Below are 18,076 nucleotides of genomic sequence, written 5' to 3' on the forward strand. Positions count from 1 at the left end.
TGGAGGGTGCGGGTGCCAAGGCGGGGATCCCGCGGGCACCTGGGCATCCCTGTGGGAGGTGTGAGGGCAGCTCTCTCCCGGCTGGGTGGCTCTCGGCAGAGGCTTCGCTCATGCAGACACTTTGGTCGTGCAGGAACGTTATCTGAGGCGTTTGGGATTTTTGAGAGGCGTCGGCATCTCGCAGGAGTCGAGTCCCAACTGCAGCGCCGTGTCTGGCTGGGCTGAGCGAACCGTGGGAGTGGGTTCCTGTCCAAGCCAAGACTTCTAGGTTTTCACATTCTTTGGTTTAATAACAAACCAAGTGCATATGGCTCAACCAGGGATCACGTCTCCTTTCCACTTTCACACTGCTTTTCTGACACTCTGTCATCGACAGTTACGGCCTATTCCAGGGCAGAGTGGGTAAGAACCATGTGCTCCTTTATTCCCCCACAAAGTTTTCCTCGTGGAGGAAAGCCAGAGCTGCTCCCAGTGTTTCAGCAAGCCCGAAAGTGCTTGCACAGAGGATGTTCAGTTTGTGGCATCTCAGTTTGACCTCAGCCAAACCGGGGAGTTCCCTGTGTCTGCCTCTGGCTGTGTGTCTGTGACAAGCTCTGCTTTTTGCTGAGATCAGCATCCCAAGGTATGATCCTGGAGGAGCAGAGCACGGGTGGCTTTTGCTTGTGGTGGCCCAAGAGGTGTCTGTGTGTGCCCTTGGCCATCCCAGGAGACCCAGACACTCTGCAGTCCCAGCCCCACAGGTCCTGTGTTTCATACCCAAGGAAAGGCCTGATTCCCTCAGCCTGGACAGCACAGGGGTCTTTATTAAAATTACAGTTTATTTTGTGCCCTCAGGTAGTGGTTTTAATCTTCGTGTTTTGTAATGGATGTTGAATGGGAGAATGAAAAGACACAGAGGAGGAAATGCAGGGAAAATAGTCAAACTTTGTTTTTTTCCTGTGGGTGAACACCTGGATTGTGCCATGCTGCACAGTGGGACCGGCACATGGCACCAGAGGTGATCCTGTATAACTGGAGGTGATCATTTATAATGCAAAGTGGAGGCAAGACATGGTTCATTCTTCCTTTTCAGTCATTGTCAGGGTGTTTTCAGAGGAGAGTGTTTGCTGTAGTAAGTCCTGTTACCTTCTGCCATGGCGGCATCCCCCACCCCCTGAATGTTTGCCTTCATTTGTTTAGTAGTGTGTTTTCAGATCCTGATTGTGAGAGGACCAACACCGAAGGGTGTGTGAGGAACAGCAACCATATTCTTTTCCTTAAAGCCAGGAATTGCCAAGGTGGGGCCTGGGATCGCCTCTAAATTTTTGGGCTATTGCATTAGCTGCTACCACTGCTTCCTTTGCGAATGGAGAGAAGAGCACCTGCAAAGATGTGCTCTTACTTTTATTTGCTGTTGCTCACCAAATATACTAATAATTTTCGATTTCCCAGGCTGAAGTTGGTGGTTTGATAAATCCAGTTTTAGAATGAATTTGTAAACTTAAATTATAAGTGGAGAGACATGAGGAGACCTTTCCAAGGGAAGTACCAAACTACGTGGTGTCACTAATAGAGGGTAATTACAACCCAGCTCCTTTCCTGAGTAACTCATTCTACAGTCATGTCTGTCTGTGTTGTTTCATTCAGGTAGCAGCAGCCATCAGAATTTGCTAAGCCTAATTAGTGAAAAAAAAGGTCATTTATTTGCAGTGGTGTCTCATGTGAAAACTGCCAACCAGTTTGCTTCCTGGAGGGAGATCCCGTACTGGTGTGTGGTTTGTCTTATCAGATCCCTCCCGTTCTCTGATACACTGTGCATCTGCTTCTGGCGGGTTTCATCAAAGTGATGAAGCCTGGCTGGAGAGCTCATGAGGAGAGGTACAAGGGCCACTTCGCTGCAATTAAGTGGAAACTTGGTTCACGCCATGAGCGCGCTCCCAGACGTCCATAAAGCACAGGAATCATTGATGTCGACGAGGATGTTTTTATGCAGTGTTCTTCCTGTCTGTGTGGCTGAATTGCTGGGTGATTATTTTATAACTATTTTGGCAGAAGGTAGGTCACTCAGGCAGGTCCCAGGTGAAGAAACGCATCACAGACCTGCTCCGTCTGCGAACGTCACGGCTGAGTCCGGCACAGGGAGGATCAGGGAGGAATTCTGTGGCAGCAGGGTCTCATCTCCATCTTTCAGAACTGATCAGTGGCTGTTGTGTTGCTGCTTCCTTGCTGCAGGGAATGCAGTAGTAGTCTGGGAGCTCCTCCAGGAGTGATGGGTGAGTGTGGGGTGTAGTGGAGCGGGGCAAGGATGATCCCGACGCTGAGCATGGGAGCTCAGGTTCCAGGTCCCTGAATGCCAGCACCTGGAACCTGGACACTCAGTGCTGAGAGCTGGAGAGACCCTGCACACACACACCACCAAGAGCTGACAAGTTTTAATACTTGAGGAGGTCTCAGGGTTCTCCCTGTGTGTGCACACAGCCATAAACACATCCGTGAAACCGAATTTAGTAATACAGGAAAGTGGCTCCAAATGAACTGGTTAATGAAGTAGTTGGTAACCAGAGAAAGGAGTTTTGGGGTTTGGGCTTTTTTGATTGTTTTTTTGGTTTTTTTTAAAGCAGATAAATTTCAGCTGTAAGAATTTATCATTCAAATCAGAGGATTTGGGGAGCTATTGAGAGTAAAGAGAGCTTTGATGATTTGGCAAGGAATACAGCTTCTAAGGCAGTACTTTGATCTGCATTTTAAATGCTTCTTTGTAATGACAGTTTCACAATTTCTTTTCTCATTTTGAGTCAGTTTTGCAGAGGTATGTTTTGAGAGAAAATAGTAACAGCACACATTATTCTTGTTGGCTTTGGAGCCAGCTAGAACTTGTAGTTCATCCCAGATCTTTTGGCTACCATGGTAAATTTATGATTGCACCAAAAAGGAAATTAGTAAAGATGTTAAATATTATCAAAGCTTTGCAAATCTTTTGAAATCTCTCCGGTGTGAAAACTAAACTTGCATTAGCATTTCTGCTGTGGTGTGTTGAACAGTGTTTATCCAAGCATCCACCTAATACTGCAGGTTCCTGATTTAGCTTTCTTTTTTCCTTCTGAAGGACACGCTACTGTTTAGCACATGGATCCTTTTAGTCTTGCATTGCACCTGAAACCTTGGCTCTAGTGACTCAAGTTTTCTAAAGACAACCCTACTGGGAACCTTTCTCCTTTCTTTCTATCTCCAGCACCTTCTCAGGTATATCTAACTGTTGTTGGATGGAGAAGGTTGTTGTTGCCTGCGTGTTCTTATACAAGAGCGCTTGTTGCATTAATTTATGTGGTATGGAGAGGGGTAAGAATTGGGAATGTTTATTAAGGTTTTAATTTAACTTTTGCATAGCATCTTGAATCCAAACGGTGGAGGGGTTTATACCTCTCATTGGAAATCAGTAGCCTCAAGCACGAGAACCAATAAGCAGGTTTTCCCAGATCAGTTTGGAGCTGTGTGGCAGCTCTTCTGGTGCTGGTTTTGGCCTCTCCTGAGCTGTGGCTCTGAGCTGTACCAGGCTGGCAGCTCTCTGCTTGTGCAGCAGGTGTGTAAAACAGGGCACACATTTCATTTGCAAGGTAAATTTGCCCAGGAAGTTGGGTCTTCAGTACATGCAAAGGGTACTGGTAGGCTTTAGATAAATAGTGCTGTGGGTACATTTAACTTGCATCCCTCCCAAATTGTCAGTGATTGTGCTCAGTGGGGCGTTATCCCTGTTTTTGGATCTCTCTGGTAGAAGGTGTTGATTTGGAGCATGTGGCCCTGAGACACGTCAGTCATCCATCCCACTCAGAGACGGTACAGCCAGGGCACTTGTCTGTGTTCAGGCTCAGGTTGGCATCAAGTCCACCTTCACTTTTAGATTTTTTTTAACTAAATGCCGCTTTTTCACTGCATACAGCGAGGTAACAGTGCTAAGGTTGTCATCCATCAGTGTCCCCTTTTTCTCCAGGTAGTCAGACTTCCCATTTCTCACTGACACAGGACTAGGTTAATGCTCCATTTAGAAGAGGGTGTGTTTTTTGCTGTGTGTGTTAGTGTGTCCCAGACTGTGGTGTTACGTAAAGACACCTTGCACATCTTTGGAAACTTGCCTCACAAGTTGTCAGTGTTGGTGGATGTCCACGGTGCTTTCAAGTGGTTCACACATTTGTGCTTGGTGTATTCAGTCTCACACATCTCTTTAATAAAATGCCTCAAACTGGGTAATTTTTCACTTGCAGTATACATTCAAAAATGTGCAGTTAGAAAGGCAAGTGCTTTTGCACATGGCAGTTCTCTGAACCATTCACAAGACCCTGCTGATGCCTGCTGAGCTGAGGGATTGTGCCTGTGATGGTTCGTGCTTTTGAGCAGGTGCAACAGGATTTCCCACATTTGCAAACTTGGCCCAAACAACCCAGCAAAGCAAAATTTAGCCTTGGCGAATGAAAACTGATTAACCCCCAGGCCTGGAGCGTACCAAGGATGAAAAAAGTCACTGGCACAAAAATCAAGGCTACTTTTCAAAGAATATGTGCAAGACATGGCTTGGGGATTTTTTTCCATCTCTTCATTCTGTCCAATATGTAAAGTAGCTGGTTTGTTACTCTAACCTCCTACAAATGATTGTCAGTAATAATTCTGTAAAACTGTGAATCAACTCTGCATGACTTTGTGCAAATAGACTGAGTAATTTCTTTGTTCTTTTCTTCTTACTTTGTAATTGGAGTCTGTAAAAGCCCAAAGGTTTGGTCTTGTGGAAAGCATGATTCATTTATTGGTGTCTGTGCCGACTAGTTATCTTTCAGTAATTCCAGAGTGCTGCTACAAGCCAAGAGTGATTCATACATGGCTAAGTGCACAAACAAATGGGGTCATGGCCATCTGCAGAAACTTTTCTAATCTATTTATGGTATCGGAGAAAGAAGTGGGTGTATTAAGGATGATGGAATAGGTGTCAATTACATTAGTGACTATAACCGGTTAAGTAACGCTCACCATTACTCAAAACCACATCTGCTCCTTGCTAAAGATCACAACAGCAGGTCCTGTTTAAATGTTAACGCAGATCTGATACGAGAGATGGATTGAGTGTCTAGCCTGCTTCCTGAGGAGCTCGCCATCCTCACAGCTCTTCTGCCTTCCTTGAGATTCAGACAGGGATCAGGAACTTGCACTGGGGATATTTGTAGTGGCAAAGTCCATCTCTGCTGTTGCTGTAAGCTTTACACACAGAATTTGGCCTTACACTTCGCTTGTGTTGATGATGAGGGTAGGATTTGTCATTGGCACACCAGGCAGAACGGCTGTGTGACATCTCACAGTGGTGGTCAGGTGGTCAGTTTTCCATCCAAATGCATCTTCAGCGGTTTAAAATCTTGAGGGCAGATGACCAGCATTTTACAAGGTGGCATTTCTCTGCTCCCGACCCTTTTCAGTAATTGTGAGAACTAATTTTCCCTTTGTAACTCTGGTAACAAAACAGCCCTGGCTGCAGCTGTGTCACAATTGCTCCGTTCAGGTTTTAGGCTTTTGCTTTGGGGGAAGCCATTTGCTCCTGCCCTGCTCAGGAGTGGAGGAGCCGGGCCCAGGGCTGGAGTTGGTTGTGAGGAGGAGAGAGTTTGAGACCAGCAGTAGGAAATAGCAGGGCAAGAAGCACTCCAGAGGCCTATGGTTGAGGGTCGCTGGTGGGCTCCCTCTGGACCCCTGACTGCCAGAGCCTGCCTGCTTGTCAGCCTTGCACGCTGCAGCTGCTTTTGCACCTGAGATATGTGTGTCCAACAAGATCTTGGCCTTGCAGAGCATGGAGTGGTCTCACAGTGGGTTAGAAACCTCCCATGTCTGCAGGATGGATGAGTGTTACTCATGATGAGGTTTGGAAGTGGCCATGGCCTCGTCTCCCCGAGCCCTGGGAGACCTTGTACAGTCACTGCTCAGTTTGACTTCAGAGGACTTGAGTAGAACACAGAGCTCACGGACTCCAATTTCTGTAAACTGAATTTAAGCATCAGCACTGGCCAAAAATATGTAAGAATTTGGCAACACATCGTTGTCCTTCCACTGATGTTTTGAGCACTGTGTTCGGCTGCGCCCTCGCTGCACGTGCTCCCATGGAGGGAGACGAGGCCTGGCTGACACCCTGAGTTCTCTGCGGACAGGGAAGTGACCCAGACTTTTGCCCAAAGGACTGATGAGTCTCTCCTGATGTCTGAGCAGCTTTCTTCTCCTGCCCTTGCTTTACTTAAGTCAACAGATTGTGTAAGCCACATGCGAGATTTACCTGCAGGGCGAGTGGGAGAGAAGCAGTGCCATTTGGATGAATTCCCAAGAGACATCTAACCGCTGAGCGTTCAGACTCACATTTCCAAGCCTGAGTCCTACAACAGTCCTGAATCTCCTCGTCGCCTCTTCCCTCCGCAGCTTTGGCTGCCGAGGACGAGTCCCAGGGAATTTGCCGGCTTTGGCTGCTGGCTGGCAGCTCCCCTGCGGGCTGGGCTCTGCTGAGCAAGCTTGGAAATTCTCCCCCTTAGTGGTTTCTGTTTAATGTTATGATTAATGTTGTTATTTCTTACGAAAACAAAAGATCCCCCCAAAGCAGAGCGGAGCCCCGCGCCTCCCACACCCTCCTGTGCTGTTTCCCACGGTGCTGAGGGTACATGGGGCTGACTCTTGGAGCCCTTCACAGGGTGAAACCCACAGCTCAGCAGCTGGAATGACCCAGGGTTGGGCTTGTCCTTGGTGCCTGTTCCAAGCCTGAAACCAGGCTGGGTTTCCTTGTGCTCTTCACAGGTATTTGTGCAATGAGAGTCAGTGGTTGTCGGTGTCCCCTGCGCTGGCTTGGCTGCCAGGGCTTGGCTTCACTGAGGACAGATGTCTCAGCTGTTTTCCTGGAGGAGCAAGTCTTGCTCTTTCTGTGTTGTTTTCATTATTTCCACCATTATTCCACTTAGCAAGGGTGGTCTCTTGGCTTCAATACCTCAATACCAGAACAGCATACACAGATTAGGCTGTTAAGCACTGAGCTCTGAAAGTACCTTGTCCTGCTAGGTGCTCTCTTTAGGACACTGAAGAAACAACATGATTGATGGGCACTTGCTTCACACAATTCTGGGAAAATTATCTTAAGTTGCAATTATTTCCCATGTAATAAGCAGGAATGTAATTTTTGTTGTTACACTTATATTACTGTAATGGGACTTTCCTTCAACAGGAGGATGTGTTTTCGAATTCAGCATTTCCCTCTCCAACTGCTCAGACACACACAAGGTGTGTAACACTTAATGATACTGATCACTGGTGTGTAATGCAATCAGGGTTTATGTTTCTCTAGCGTGACTTAGTCATAGCAGTATATAGACACTGCACCTTCCTCAGCTTTTTCTGGGAATGCAGGTGCTGGCTGTCCTGTCAGCTGATGTGCCAGAGATGGGCTCAAAAACCAGGAGAGGGGGCAGAGGTCTGTAATGGGGGTCCTGTGCGAGGTGCAGAACAAACTGCAGAGTTACAAACACATTCTCTCCTGCTGATAGCTTTTAATCCTCATCGTTCTCATGGGTTTTCTTGATAAATACACTTCTCAACCTCCACTGAGTTGCCATCCAGGCCTGAATTGTAAGGAACAATAAACGTAATGGACAGACTCAATTTAATAGATTTCACTATGAGCTTTTTATTAGTGCAGCTTTTTTAAAGAGAAGGAAAAAGAGATGACTGCATTTATTTACTTGAAGTGCAGAAAGCAGCTCTTTAAAATCTGAGGGAAGCATGCCCGAGTGGGCTCAGTTCAGCTGGTGGTTGTGGAATGAGGGAAGGATCCCTCCTGCTGTGCAGCCTGCGGAATGCTGGCCGGTCTGGAGTGGGTTAACAGTGTGTGCAGATGTTCAGGAATTCCTCTTTTGACTTGACCGTGGGGTTTTGCTGCTCTTCAGAGCACAAGTGCACTCCAGTCACAGCAGGTTCATGGGTTTGGAGATGCCTTTCATCCTCCCCTGTTCTTGCTGTGTGCTCGGGAAGGGATCACGCCGTATCTTGCAGCCATGTGTCTTCCTTGGTTGCGTTTCTAGAGATTTGCAGACCACATAAAGCATCCATTAAATTAAGCAAAATGGCCTTTAGAAAGCAACATTTCAAGTGGAAGAAATGCTTTATGTAACGTAGGGGTATGTGAGGGGACCTAAATACAAGCTTAAATTGGCTGTTACGAAAATAGGTATAATTGGGTTTTTGCACAGTGATTTTACAGATTCTGAGTTTAATGTCCTGGCGAAATCCTGCGTCCAGTCCACGTGCAGCCGAGGAGATGGGGGTTGAGGAGCCCAAGTAATGGGACGTGTTCTAGGAACAGCCTTGCCCTCGATTGCAAAACTGGCCATGCCTGTCATTTGCTGAGGCTCTGCTGTGTCTGAGAGGTGTCTGGAGCAGTGATTCGCTCTCACCGGTGTTTGCCCTTCGGTCTCTCCCCTCAACCGCCCCGTGTCAGGGGAAGGGGCATCTCTGACCGTGGTTGTAACTGCTTGCAGGTGAAAAATGCAGCTGTACCCTCCTAACTGGGCACGTGCCAAGAGCTGCAGCTTTGTTTTGCAGCCAGATCAATGCAGTTCGTTTAAGTCGTTGGGTAATTTAGTAGCTGGAGGCACTTCTGTGGGCTTGGCGTGAGAGCGACTGCTTCACTCCCCCCTCGGGAAGGCTGGGAAGGGTTTCCCTCTGAACCCAGGCTTCCTCAGCTGCATCCGGGCACAGGTGATGCTGTGGGGTCGTTGTCCAGCCGTTCTGGGATCAGGAGCCTGAGGAAGTGGAGGATATCACATTTTGACCTTGCATCCTCATATTAATCCCGATGGTTTTTCCTGTTTTAATATTTAAAGCCTTTCTGTTCCTCTCTGGAGAGACAGAGTATTGGCTCTCCTGGGTAAAGACTGACACATCCTCTTTTGGAAAGCTCATCCCAAAGCAGGTTTTCTTAATAGAAATCAAGGCGCCTTCGAATCCTGTTGGCAGGAATTGAAGGAATAATTTTTTTATTTGGTCTATCTTCAACCAGTTAGGCCTGAGAGATGGTTTCCTTTCTAGCCTACTAAAGGTCCTGCAAGGATGAAAAATATCTGTTGCTTTCCTTGGAGTCTCTTAGCCAAGGCATGGCAGGAAGGCCTGGCAGTGTGAGACAGGGTGGAAAAAGCTGAGATAGTATTTGCTGCTTCTTTGAAACTATCCCTTTTTAGTTGTCTAAACAGCGTTTCAAAGAAAATCTCTGCTCTTCTCTATCTTCTTCCAGCATTATAATTCTATATAATCACTTTTCTTTCTCTAAAAGAATAGAGTGTGATTTTTTTTTTTTTTTTTTGCAGAAGGAAGAAGGGATAAATTCCAGATGTTGCTGGGATACACTTTTTGCCTCTGTTTAATGTTTAGTGGCTTCAGTAAATATGCTGCAAGAGGTGGGGCTGGTGTTTTTATTCCAGGACAAATCATCTACAACAAATCCCATCTGCCTGCGGGGGGAGAGCATATCTTGGGTGTGACCTGGTGGGCTTGGAGCTGATCCTGCCTTTCCTGCCCTGCAGAAAGGCAACAGAGACTGAGGCTGGCCCAGGTGCTCCTTTGGGGTCTTTGTCCTTGGTCACCCACGATCTTCACGCTGCCCTTCCCACGCCACTCCGGCTCCGTGAGTGTGGGGGTTGGATCCCTGGCATGGGAATGGGCACTTCTGCTCTAAACTGGCACAGGGCATTTTTGGGAGCAGCTCTGCCCTGCAGGCAGCCCTGGGTGGGTGAGGGCTGTCACGTCCTCCCTGCTGTCCTGCGTGGGATGCTTTGTTTAGAGGGACTCTCCCATCAAGCCAGGCTTTTTTTCATGCTGGTGTTGCAGCCCAGCAAAGAACATCCATGTGCCCTGCACCAGAGGGGGGCTGGATCCAGGAGCTGGGCTCTGCAGACAGGCAGCCTTTTCCCTCCTTTCCCAGCAAAGACTTGCCTTTTCGGTGCATGCCATGCTTGTTTCTGCTTTGCAGCCTTGCAGGCTGAAGCAGCAGTGATTTTCCAGCATGTGTTGCTCAGAGGCGTTGTGGGACCAACACGGCAGCTCCGTTCCCTGTTTCATGTTTTCACCTGTTTAGGCGAAGTACATCCCTGCTTTGTTGGCAGCCTGTTGGGTTGCACAAACAGTGTAAGGCAAAACCACGAGCAGGTGTTGGTCCAGCCAGGGTAATTACTGGTTCCATGCTGCTGCTGGTAGGCAGAGGAGCCTGAGCCACCCTTCCCATGGAGCTGTCTGGCAGCACTGCGGCTGCAGAAGGGCTCCGGGCACGGCTCAGCCGCTCCCTGGATCTCTTCCCTGCTGCTGATTGCATAAAAAAAGTTTATGCATATAAGGAGGGAGGGAGGAGAGCTGAGGGTGGCTCTGGTCAGGTTTAAAGCACCGACTTTATGTGCCAATGCCCATTTGCATTTAAAAAGTTGGCAAATGCATGGCTGAACCTAAAGGGCAGATGTGAGGATGGGAGAGACAGGCGTGCTAAGAGGGAGGGGAGAAGAAACGTCCCAAAATCTTGCCTGATTTTAGAGGGTTCAGGCTGGCTTCTCCCACATATCCCAGACCATGGTCAAACATCTTGGATGAGACATGATGGGGACAATGTGCTCACATGTGCACAGGGTGTCACGCTGCATCGCCTGGGCTGTGGAGCAGGGAGGGGAGAGACATTGCTTTCTACCCTTTTGGAAATTTAGCCAGAGAAAAGCTGATCCTGATCCAGCCAGCTGCATACATAGGGTCTCTTCTTCTCAACCCTTAAATTTCCTTTGGACTCCCACCCTTCTGGGTCTCCCAAGCCGTTTTGGAATCCACTTTTTCTCAGACTCTACATTTTACTTTTGGGACTCCCACCCTTTTTGGCCTCCAGTCTTCTTTTGCCCTTTTACTCCTTTCCAGCCTCCCACCCCTTTCCAGGCTCTGTGCAGTGAGCTGGCTGAGCAGGAGGAGGAGGAGGTCCAAGCTTGTTGCCACACGTCGGTGTTTGGCTCGGCAGAATTCCTTTCTTTCCTTTCCTGTCACGCTCAGTGTTGGTGCCCATTCCAGCGGGGTGGTGATGGTGGTGCACATGGGCCTGGAGGCTCTTGGCTGCCCATGTGCATTCAGGTGACACCTCGTGTTTGCAGGGCCACTTTTGAACAGCTGCATGTGAAGCATCTAAATCAGCCTGACCTTCACATCGGTGAGCCCAGCCTGTGACCCCTGCTGCAGTAATTTACAGCAACTCTCTGATCCTAAATCTTTTCCTGGGATGAAAAAGTTGCTTATCTCTGTCCTCCCAGGTACATGGGAAGTAACTTTTTAAAGCTTTATTTGAGAGCAGTGATGTGCTGATACATTCCCTTGAGCCTCCCAGCCTGCTCTCTTGCTGGAGAGGCAGGAGCTGTGTGAGGAGCGGGCGGTGTGTCCGTGGCCCCAGCGTGGCATGTCTGGCAGCAACAGCCTCCCTTGCTCTCGGGTTAAAGGCCACTTTTATAGGCCAGTAGGACTCCTTCCGATCAGACTGTACTAATTAGTACCAATTAACCATTATCAGTGACAGACAGTTCTTACAGGCTTCATAAAAGAGTCCTGCGTACACGCGTTTCTCTGGCGAACCTCCTGCGGGATGCAGAGCTCCCACCCAGCCCACAGTGTCTCAGCTTGCCAGGCCCTGGGGAGGATCCATGTCCCATAATCCCTTCAGTGTTGCAGGTAGTCACACACTGATGGGTGAGGGAGAAGTCAGGAGTTGTCTTTTATTGCAAACTTTTTGCTGCTTTGTTCTCCTCACTTGAAAATACATCTGCTGGGCATTGCTCCTGGGGTGTTGTGCAAGATTTTGCTGTGGCTCTTCCTCTTCGGTACTCCACAGCCACTGCCCTCGCTCTGGGCACGGGGTGTCAGGAGACCCTGAGCTTTCACCACACTCAGCAGCATGTGGGGCTCAGCTCTGTGTGATTGCAGAGGAGACAGAATGTGATAAATAGTCCACCAGTGCCTTGAAGAGCAGAGTGCTGCCCAGGGCCATGGATAGGCAGTCTGGCACTGCTGGATGTGGCAGGGAGGTCTCTGGGGTGGGCTGAGTGATCCCAGAAGCTTCACAAACCTCTGTAGAGCTTTGGCATTGCCATCAGGCATGATCAGGAGAGCAGTCCTGGGGAAGCAGGGGAGAGAGGAACAGGACCTCGAGAGACAGTGTCTGGTGTGGGAAAAGCACGTGGGGTCACTAACCAGGAGTGGTGGCACCCCTGGTACTGCTGGCCCTGCGGAGGTGGTAGGCGTGGGAGCAGGTGTCTGCTGGCCACAGGGGAGCTGTGCCAGGACGAGTTCCCAGGAGGGGAGCTGGGGTGTGTGTGCAGCCGCTCGGAGGTGGCTCCCATCACTGACGGATCCTTTCTGTTTTTCTTTCAAATGTCTCCAGGCACTGAATGTTTAGGTCGCACCTTTCCAGGTAAACTGGGTAAGTGAAGTATTTCAAGAGTTGCCAAGATCTAATTACGAAGGCTGATTGCATGATTGCAGCTGCTGTACCGTAAACACCCCGGTTACTGCTCCACGGAACGGGTGGGACATTGCCTGGCCCCGAGAGCAGCAGGTACCTGCTCTTCTGGTGCAGAGGGGATGCAGTGGTGTCTTCAGAGGCTGACTGTGCAAACTTTCTATTTTTTGTCTATCCATATCTGGCTGCACTTTGGTAATCCTGGATGGGATTTTTTTTCTTCTGCTGTTCAATGTAGAAACATGTTCAAAAGCTGAGTGTCCTTTTAAGCACCAGCTCTCTTCCATGTGCTGCTACTCTGGCAAACTGATGAGCAGCATTACATTGAGGAAAGAGACTTTCACTCTATTTTATGAAAGTAGTTGACATTCTGAACCTTTTTAAGTCATGGGATGTGGGACTTCTGCTGAGTGTGGCCAGAGATGCTCACAGACAAAACCAGGTGTTGGAAGCCTTGCTAAACCAGGCTCCTGGATTTGAGCTGAACCTGTTCATGAAAGAGCCTTTAAAAAGACACTGTTATAATGTTCGTGGGTCTGTCTCTCAGTTTAGAATTGAGTTCATGACTGTACCTCAAAAGTAAGGTGTCTTTGCTCAACTGTGGTGTTGCAAGCCTGCTGGGGAAGAACCAGCTAAATAAAATGTTAACAAGGGGTAAATAAATGATTTTAATAAATGGCAAATCAATTGCTATAGAGCCTGTGAAGTCAATAGAGCTTATGACCTTGGCTTATAACCACACTCAGATCCTTAACATGCTTATAATGCCTACAAATCATTCATTAGGCTTTTATCAAGCATCAATTAGTAAAAGTCATGATCTAAAATAAGAAGAAAAAAAAGGAATTATTTCAGTTCCTTTATTTCGAGCCTGGTGGCACAATTTGGTTGCACAGCAGGATAGTCCTTGCCTATGCAAAAAAGCTGTAAGACACCACTGGTCCCCCGGCAGCGTTATCGTGGTGCAGACATCAGGCAGGGAACCGCGGGAGCCCGAGGCTGGGATCAGCCCCGGAGCTGGGACACTCACACCAGCCCATAGAGAAACTGTCCTGCAGCAGGCAATGGTTTGTTTACATTTATTTGATATTAATGCCTTAAGATCCCAGCGGATAAGGCGGGCAGAGGGAGCCCTGGTGTCCCCATGCTCAGGGCAGCTGCTCGGGGCGTTTTCACTCCAGCAAGAGGTGTTTGGCTGTCTCTCCACGGCTGTAAAACTCGCACCCGTTTTCTTGTGCTGTGATTTGGGAAAGCGTGTGAGCAGGGATGTGTTCGAGCTGTGCTGCTCTTCCTGCTTTCCCTGGTCTTCCCATTTTGTGTGTGTTTGTGCCTCGGGGAGGGAGGCAGAGATGCAAGTGAAAACATGCGGTTTTCTTAGAATATAAATAACAGAAAATTAAGTATAATTTTTGTTTGTTGTAGAGTCATTCCCTGCAGTCTCCAGTTGTTTGCTCCTTTGCTGCACTCCTGTGCTCTTCGGGTTTTTTTCATCTTACCAGATGGATACTATTTGGAGTGTGCTGCAGGACACTTCGGTGATCTTGCTGCGGGGTTCGTTGTGCGCCCAGCGAAGAGCTGCGCTTGCAGACATCAGTGCATGCCCGGGCTTCTGAAAGCCCGGCCTGCCAGACGGGGCTGCCTCTATCAGACGGCTTTTTGCCTCGCCTTTGTTGTCTGGGTCCTTGTCTGCAGCTCCAGCCTGGGCCGGCATTCCCAGACATCGCCACCTCCACCACCCGCATCCTCCCGGAGCGCCCTGGTGCTGCTTGCAGAGCCAGAACCCCAGGGGGAGATGGCCGTGCCCATCCCTGTGCCACCTGGTCTAAAGCCCTGCACATGGTGGGTCAAAACACCAAACCTGGGCAGGGAGCGGCACTACCTCCCTCAAGGGAGGTTTGGCTTTCACTGGGCTTTTTTTCCTGGGTTTTTAAGGTATTCCACCATCTCCCTGGTAACTCCTGGGTGTCTGCGGTGTGGATGTCAGGCTCTTGGATTCCTGTACATGACTTGTGGATCCCTCTCTTGCCTGCTGAGAGGGAACAGTTCGGCCGAGCTGCAGCCTCTGCCCAGATCTGTGCACTGGAGCATGGTCAGGCAACACTGTGTCCCCTCCATGGGGAGTAAAAAAAGAGGTGCTGCAGTTTCTGCTGGGTTTTGTGTCAGCTCTCCTGCTTCTCACGGAGGCTGGCTTGGACATGGGTACAGAGGGGGAGGAGGGAATGCCCTCAACAAATGGCTATTCATCTTGTTTAGGAGGAGATGCATTCCTTGAACTCTAAAATCAGAGGGCAGGGTGGAGGGTTTTCACCAAGCAAAATTCACATGGCTAAACATGTAAGTACGTGAAAACACATGATTTCTTAGAGGTTTGGGTGAATTCTGAGAGAAGCTGGGTCATGCTCTGCATTCACTGAGATGCTCTGTGAAAAAGCCAGTGTGCACCATTCTTTATTTTATTGTTGTGGGTTTGGGCATTTTGTTATATTAGTCTTAAATGCGTTTGTTTCCATAGCTGCACACTGCTGATAAAATCCCAGTGTGGGATCTCTCAGTCTCCCCGTGCATGTGCACCAAAAATAAATCCCAGGCAGTTGTCAGGAGATGAGCTGCTGCCATGGCAGGTGCCAAGCTGTGAGGAAGTCCTGGCTGGACCCTGCTGAGGCTGCAGGTGTGTAGCATCTCACCCCGGTGCCACCACGCAGGGCCCTGCCACAGCTCCCGGTTCTGTTGGTGCCTCAGTGGTCCCAGGGACCTGGAGCACCTGAGGAAGGCGTTGCCACAGGACTGGTGATGTTTTGGAGAGCGGGTAGGAAGCAACAGAGGCAGGGGGAGAAGAAAGTCCTCGTCCTTCACCTTTTTGTTGTGTAAGGTATGGATGTGGTAAGGTGTGCTGGTGAAGGATTGGCATCACGTGGCCATCAGGACAGTAAAACTCCTCACTTGCTCTGAATTCACTGCATTTGCCATCAGCTGTTGAAATTTCACCTCTCATCACAAGGAGGTGGGGATTTAATAGCTGTTTAAACTATCTCAGCTGCTGGGTCTGGTTTTGCTTGGTCTCAGGCTGTAACTTCAGAGGTCCAGCCTGGAGCTGGCAGAAGGATGGGGGCGTTCCCTGAGGTGGCTGCTGGCTGTGCCCAGGGTTGCAGGTCCCGTGTGGAGCGGTGCCACTGGGCCAGTGAGTGTCTCTGATGCCCAGGGTGGCACCACACCAGTGCCACCATGGGTCATGGTGGTTTCTTAGCTGTATAGCTGGGCTGGAGCACATCTTCCAGGTATTTATTTACCTTTCCTTCAGGAATAGTGAAACTAAAGGGTTTTGTTTTGCCCAAAGTTCTGATCTGTGGGTTCCCAGGTTTGCGTGCGGTCCCACTGTGTGCTGGGTGTGCTTGGGGAGCTGCTGCTCCTGCTGCCTGGGCTGACATGGTCAGGGCATGGCCGGGGCCTGCGGTCACCCCAAAACCGTATCCTGAGGGCACTTAGGGGCGGCTGGCCGGGAGTGCTTCCCCTCATTGCTCTGCCAGGGGTGTCCTTAACCCCCCCGGATGCTCTCTCTCCTTTAATGCATCTTTTTAAGTACTGGGTAATAGTGTTTTCTTTCTGGCAGAGACCAACGAGGGCTTTTAATAGGTCTTTTGTTTTCTCTTCGTGCGGTTCCCTGGCAGTAACCGGCCATTAGCTCCAGCATTTATTTAGGGTATTTGTATTTTTATATGTGGGGACCTCAACGCTGAGAAGCCAAGGGGTTTGATCAGGATCACACAACAAATACGTGTTGAAGCTGGGACTTCAGCTTTTTCTGAATGTTGAGCTGACCTCTAGGCTTGGCAGAGAGTGAACATCTCGGTTTGTCTCCTTTTAACTGAGCCAGACAGGGAAAGCAGAGAATAAAGGTTCTGTGGAAGGAAGCATATTTTTTTTTCACTCTTTCCTGTTGGCAGTCTGCACGGAGCTGGAATTGCAGGATCACGGTGTTCAGGAGTGTGAGGATGGTATGTGTAAAATACACGGAGGCAAAGGGAAACCCGGGGCTGGAAATCTGACGGGCTCCTTCACCTCCCCGGGTTCCAGCTGCGCTGGGAAGTGGAAGCTACCCTGCAAAGGCTGTGCTGGGGAGGAAGGGTGGGCTGTGCGAGCCCCCTCCCCCGGCAGCGTTTCGGGGCGATGCTGGGGCTGCAGCTGGGGCTGCCTGGCTGCTCCTGCCCCGCAGCGCCTCTGTGCCCGCCTTGTCTGAGCAGCCCCAGTGTGCTGGAGCACAATGCTCCCTTCACTCCCCGTCAGACTGGAGGTCTAGACGCTCTCCCTGCCTTTTGTTATCGGGGTCACAGGTTAGGGAGCGTTCCCAGCTCCTTTTCCCTCCGCTGATCAGGAATCCCTCCCCGCATCCAGTGCTGCACCGGGGCACCCCTCCGGAGGGAGTCACCCCGCTACCCAAACACGCTTAGACTTAAAATTATTGTGGCAGCTCCCAGAAAGAAATGCGCCTTTGAAAGGCAGTCGGGATCACCCCCACTCCAGTTCTTGCCGGCACAGATGCTCAGCTGACACCAGCTAAATAGAAACCTTTTAGCCCTTGCCAGTAAGTCTGGAGCAAACTGCCAAAAAAGCATCGAGGACCAAGATACAAAACGAAGTCAGGCCTGAGCAAAGTACTTGCAGATGAAGGATGGAACTGATGTGTTCTGTCTCTTGATTTTTAGCACATGAGGTGCTTCAGTCTCAGGGTTTTTTTTTTAAATACATGGTGGCATTTTAAAGGTTTTCAGCAGATACAAAGCAAGTAAGTCCCCTAGCAACAAAGGGATGTTTTTTCCCTTAATGCAGGCTTTTTTAACGTGAAGCATTTGTGAAATTTTCCTTCCTCCTTGAAGACAAGTTTAGCTGAAGGAGACATTTTTAGTGGCTTTTAGACATATTTAGAGATGGGACTTGAACCTGTGATGTTGCTCCTGCCCCAGCCCACCCTTTGTCAGCCTTGCCCTGGCCAGGAGGTGCTTCTGGGCTGCAGCTCCTTGTCTGGAGGAAGGAGGTGCAGAGATGGGAATGGTTCGATAAAGAAGTTGGGAACAACTTTTTTCTTCTTCCTGGCAAGAAGACATAACAAAAAATTGGCAGGTTCATGCTTTTTATTATTGAATTAAAATCTATTAAATAGTAACAGAGAGCCAAAACCTGAAATTGCTGTTAGGCACTGCTCTTGGTGAAGTGAAATGCTTCTGGATCTGGCTCACTTCTGCATTTCACGTGTGTGTGTGCATGTGTATCATGTGTGAAGAATGAGTCTATGAAGCTCAAATAGAGGTTTTAAATAGAAATAATGCTGGCAGCTCTTTCTCCCTGAATCCAAGGCTATTATGTGTCTGGCTCTTGCCAACATGAATTGCAGAGGAAGTTCATGTGAACTCCATGGCTGATCTGACAGCTGCACAGCCATGGTGGGTTTGAAGCTCAGGCACAGTTGAGCAGAAGTGATGACATTTTTTGGTGTTTCTTCTTTTCAGAGGGTGAAGGGGGACCAAGGGAGCCTATTTCCCACCCCTGTCCTGGCACATGCAGGGATGGGCACATTGG

At 49.1% G+C, this 18,076-nt stretch overlaps 1 protein-coding gene across 4 annotated transcripts in view; it reads left to right on the top strand.

Moving 5' to 3' along the window:
- Positions 1-18,076, top strand: part of PMEPA1 (prostate transmembrane protein, androgen induced 1) — a 44,519-nt gene that overhangs the window by 3,127 nt on the left and 23,316 nt on the right. For 2 of the 4 annotated variants that reach the window (XM_032126821.1, XM_032126820.1), the window contains exon 2: positions 12,428-12,466. The exons of the other annotated variants lie outside the window; for them this stretch is intronic. In XM_032126821.1, coding sequence (XP_031982712.1) covers positions 12,428-12,466 — 39 coding nt within the window. The remainder of the gene's footprint in view (positions 1-12,427; positions 12,467-18,076) is intronic. 4 annotated transcript variants of the gene reach the window in all.

The sequence above is a fragment of the Corvus moneduloides genome, chromosome 17 (genome assembly GCF_009650955.1).
Source record: "Corvus moneduloides isolate bCorMon1 chromosome 17, bCorMon1.pri, whole genome shotgun sequence".
In the NCBI taxonomy this organism is placed as follows: domain Eukaryota; kingdom Metazoa; phylum Chordata; class Aves; order Passeriformes; family Corvidae; genus Corvus; species Corvus moneduloides.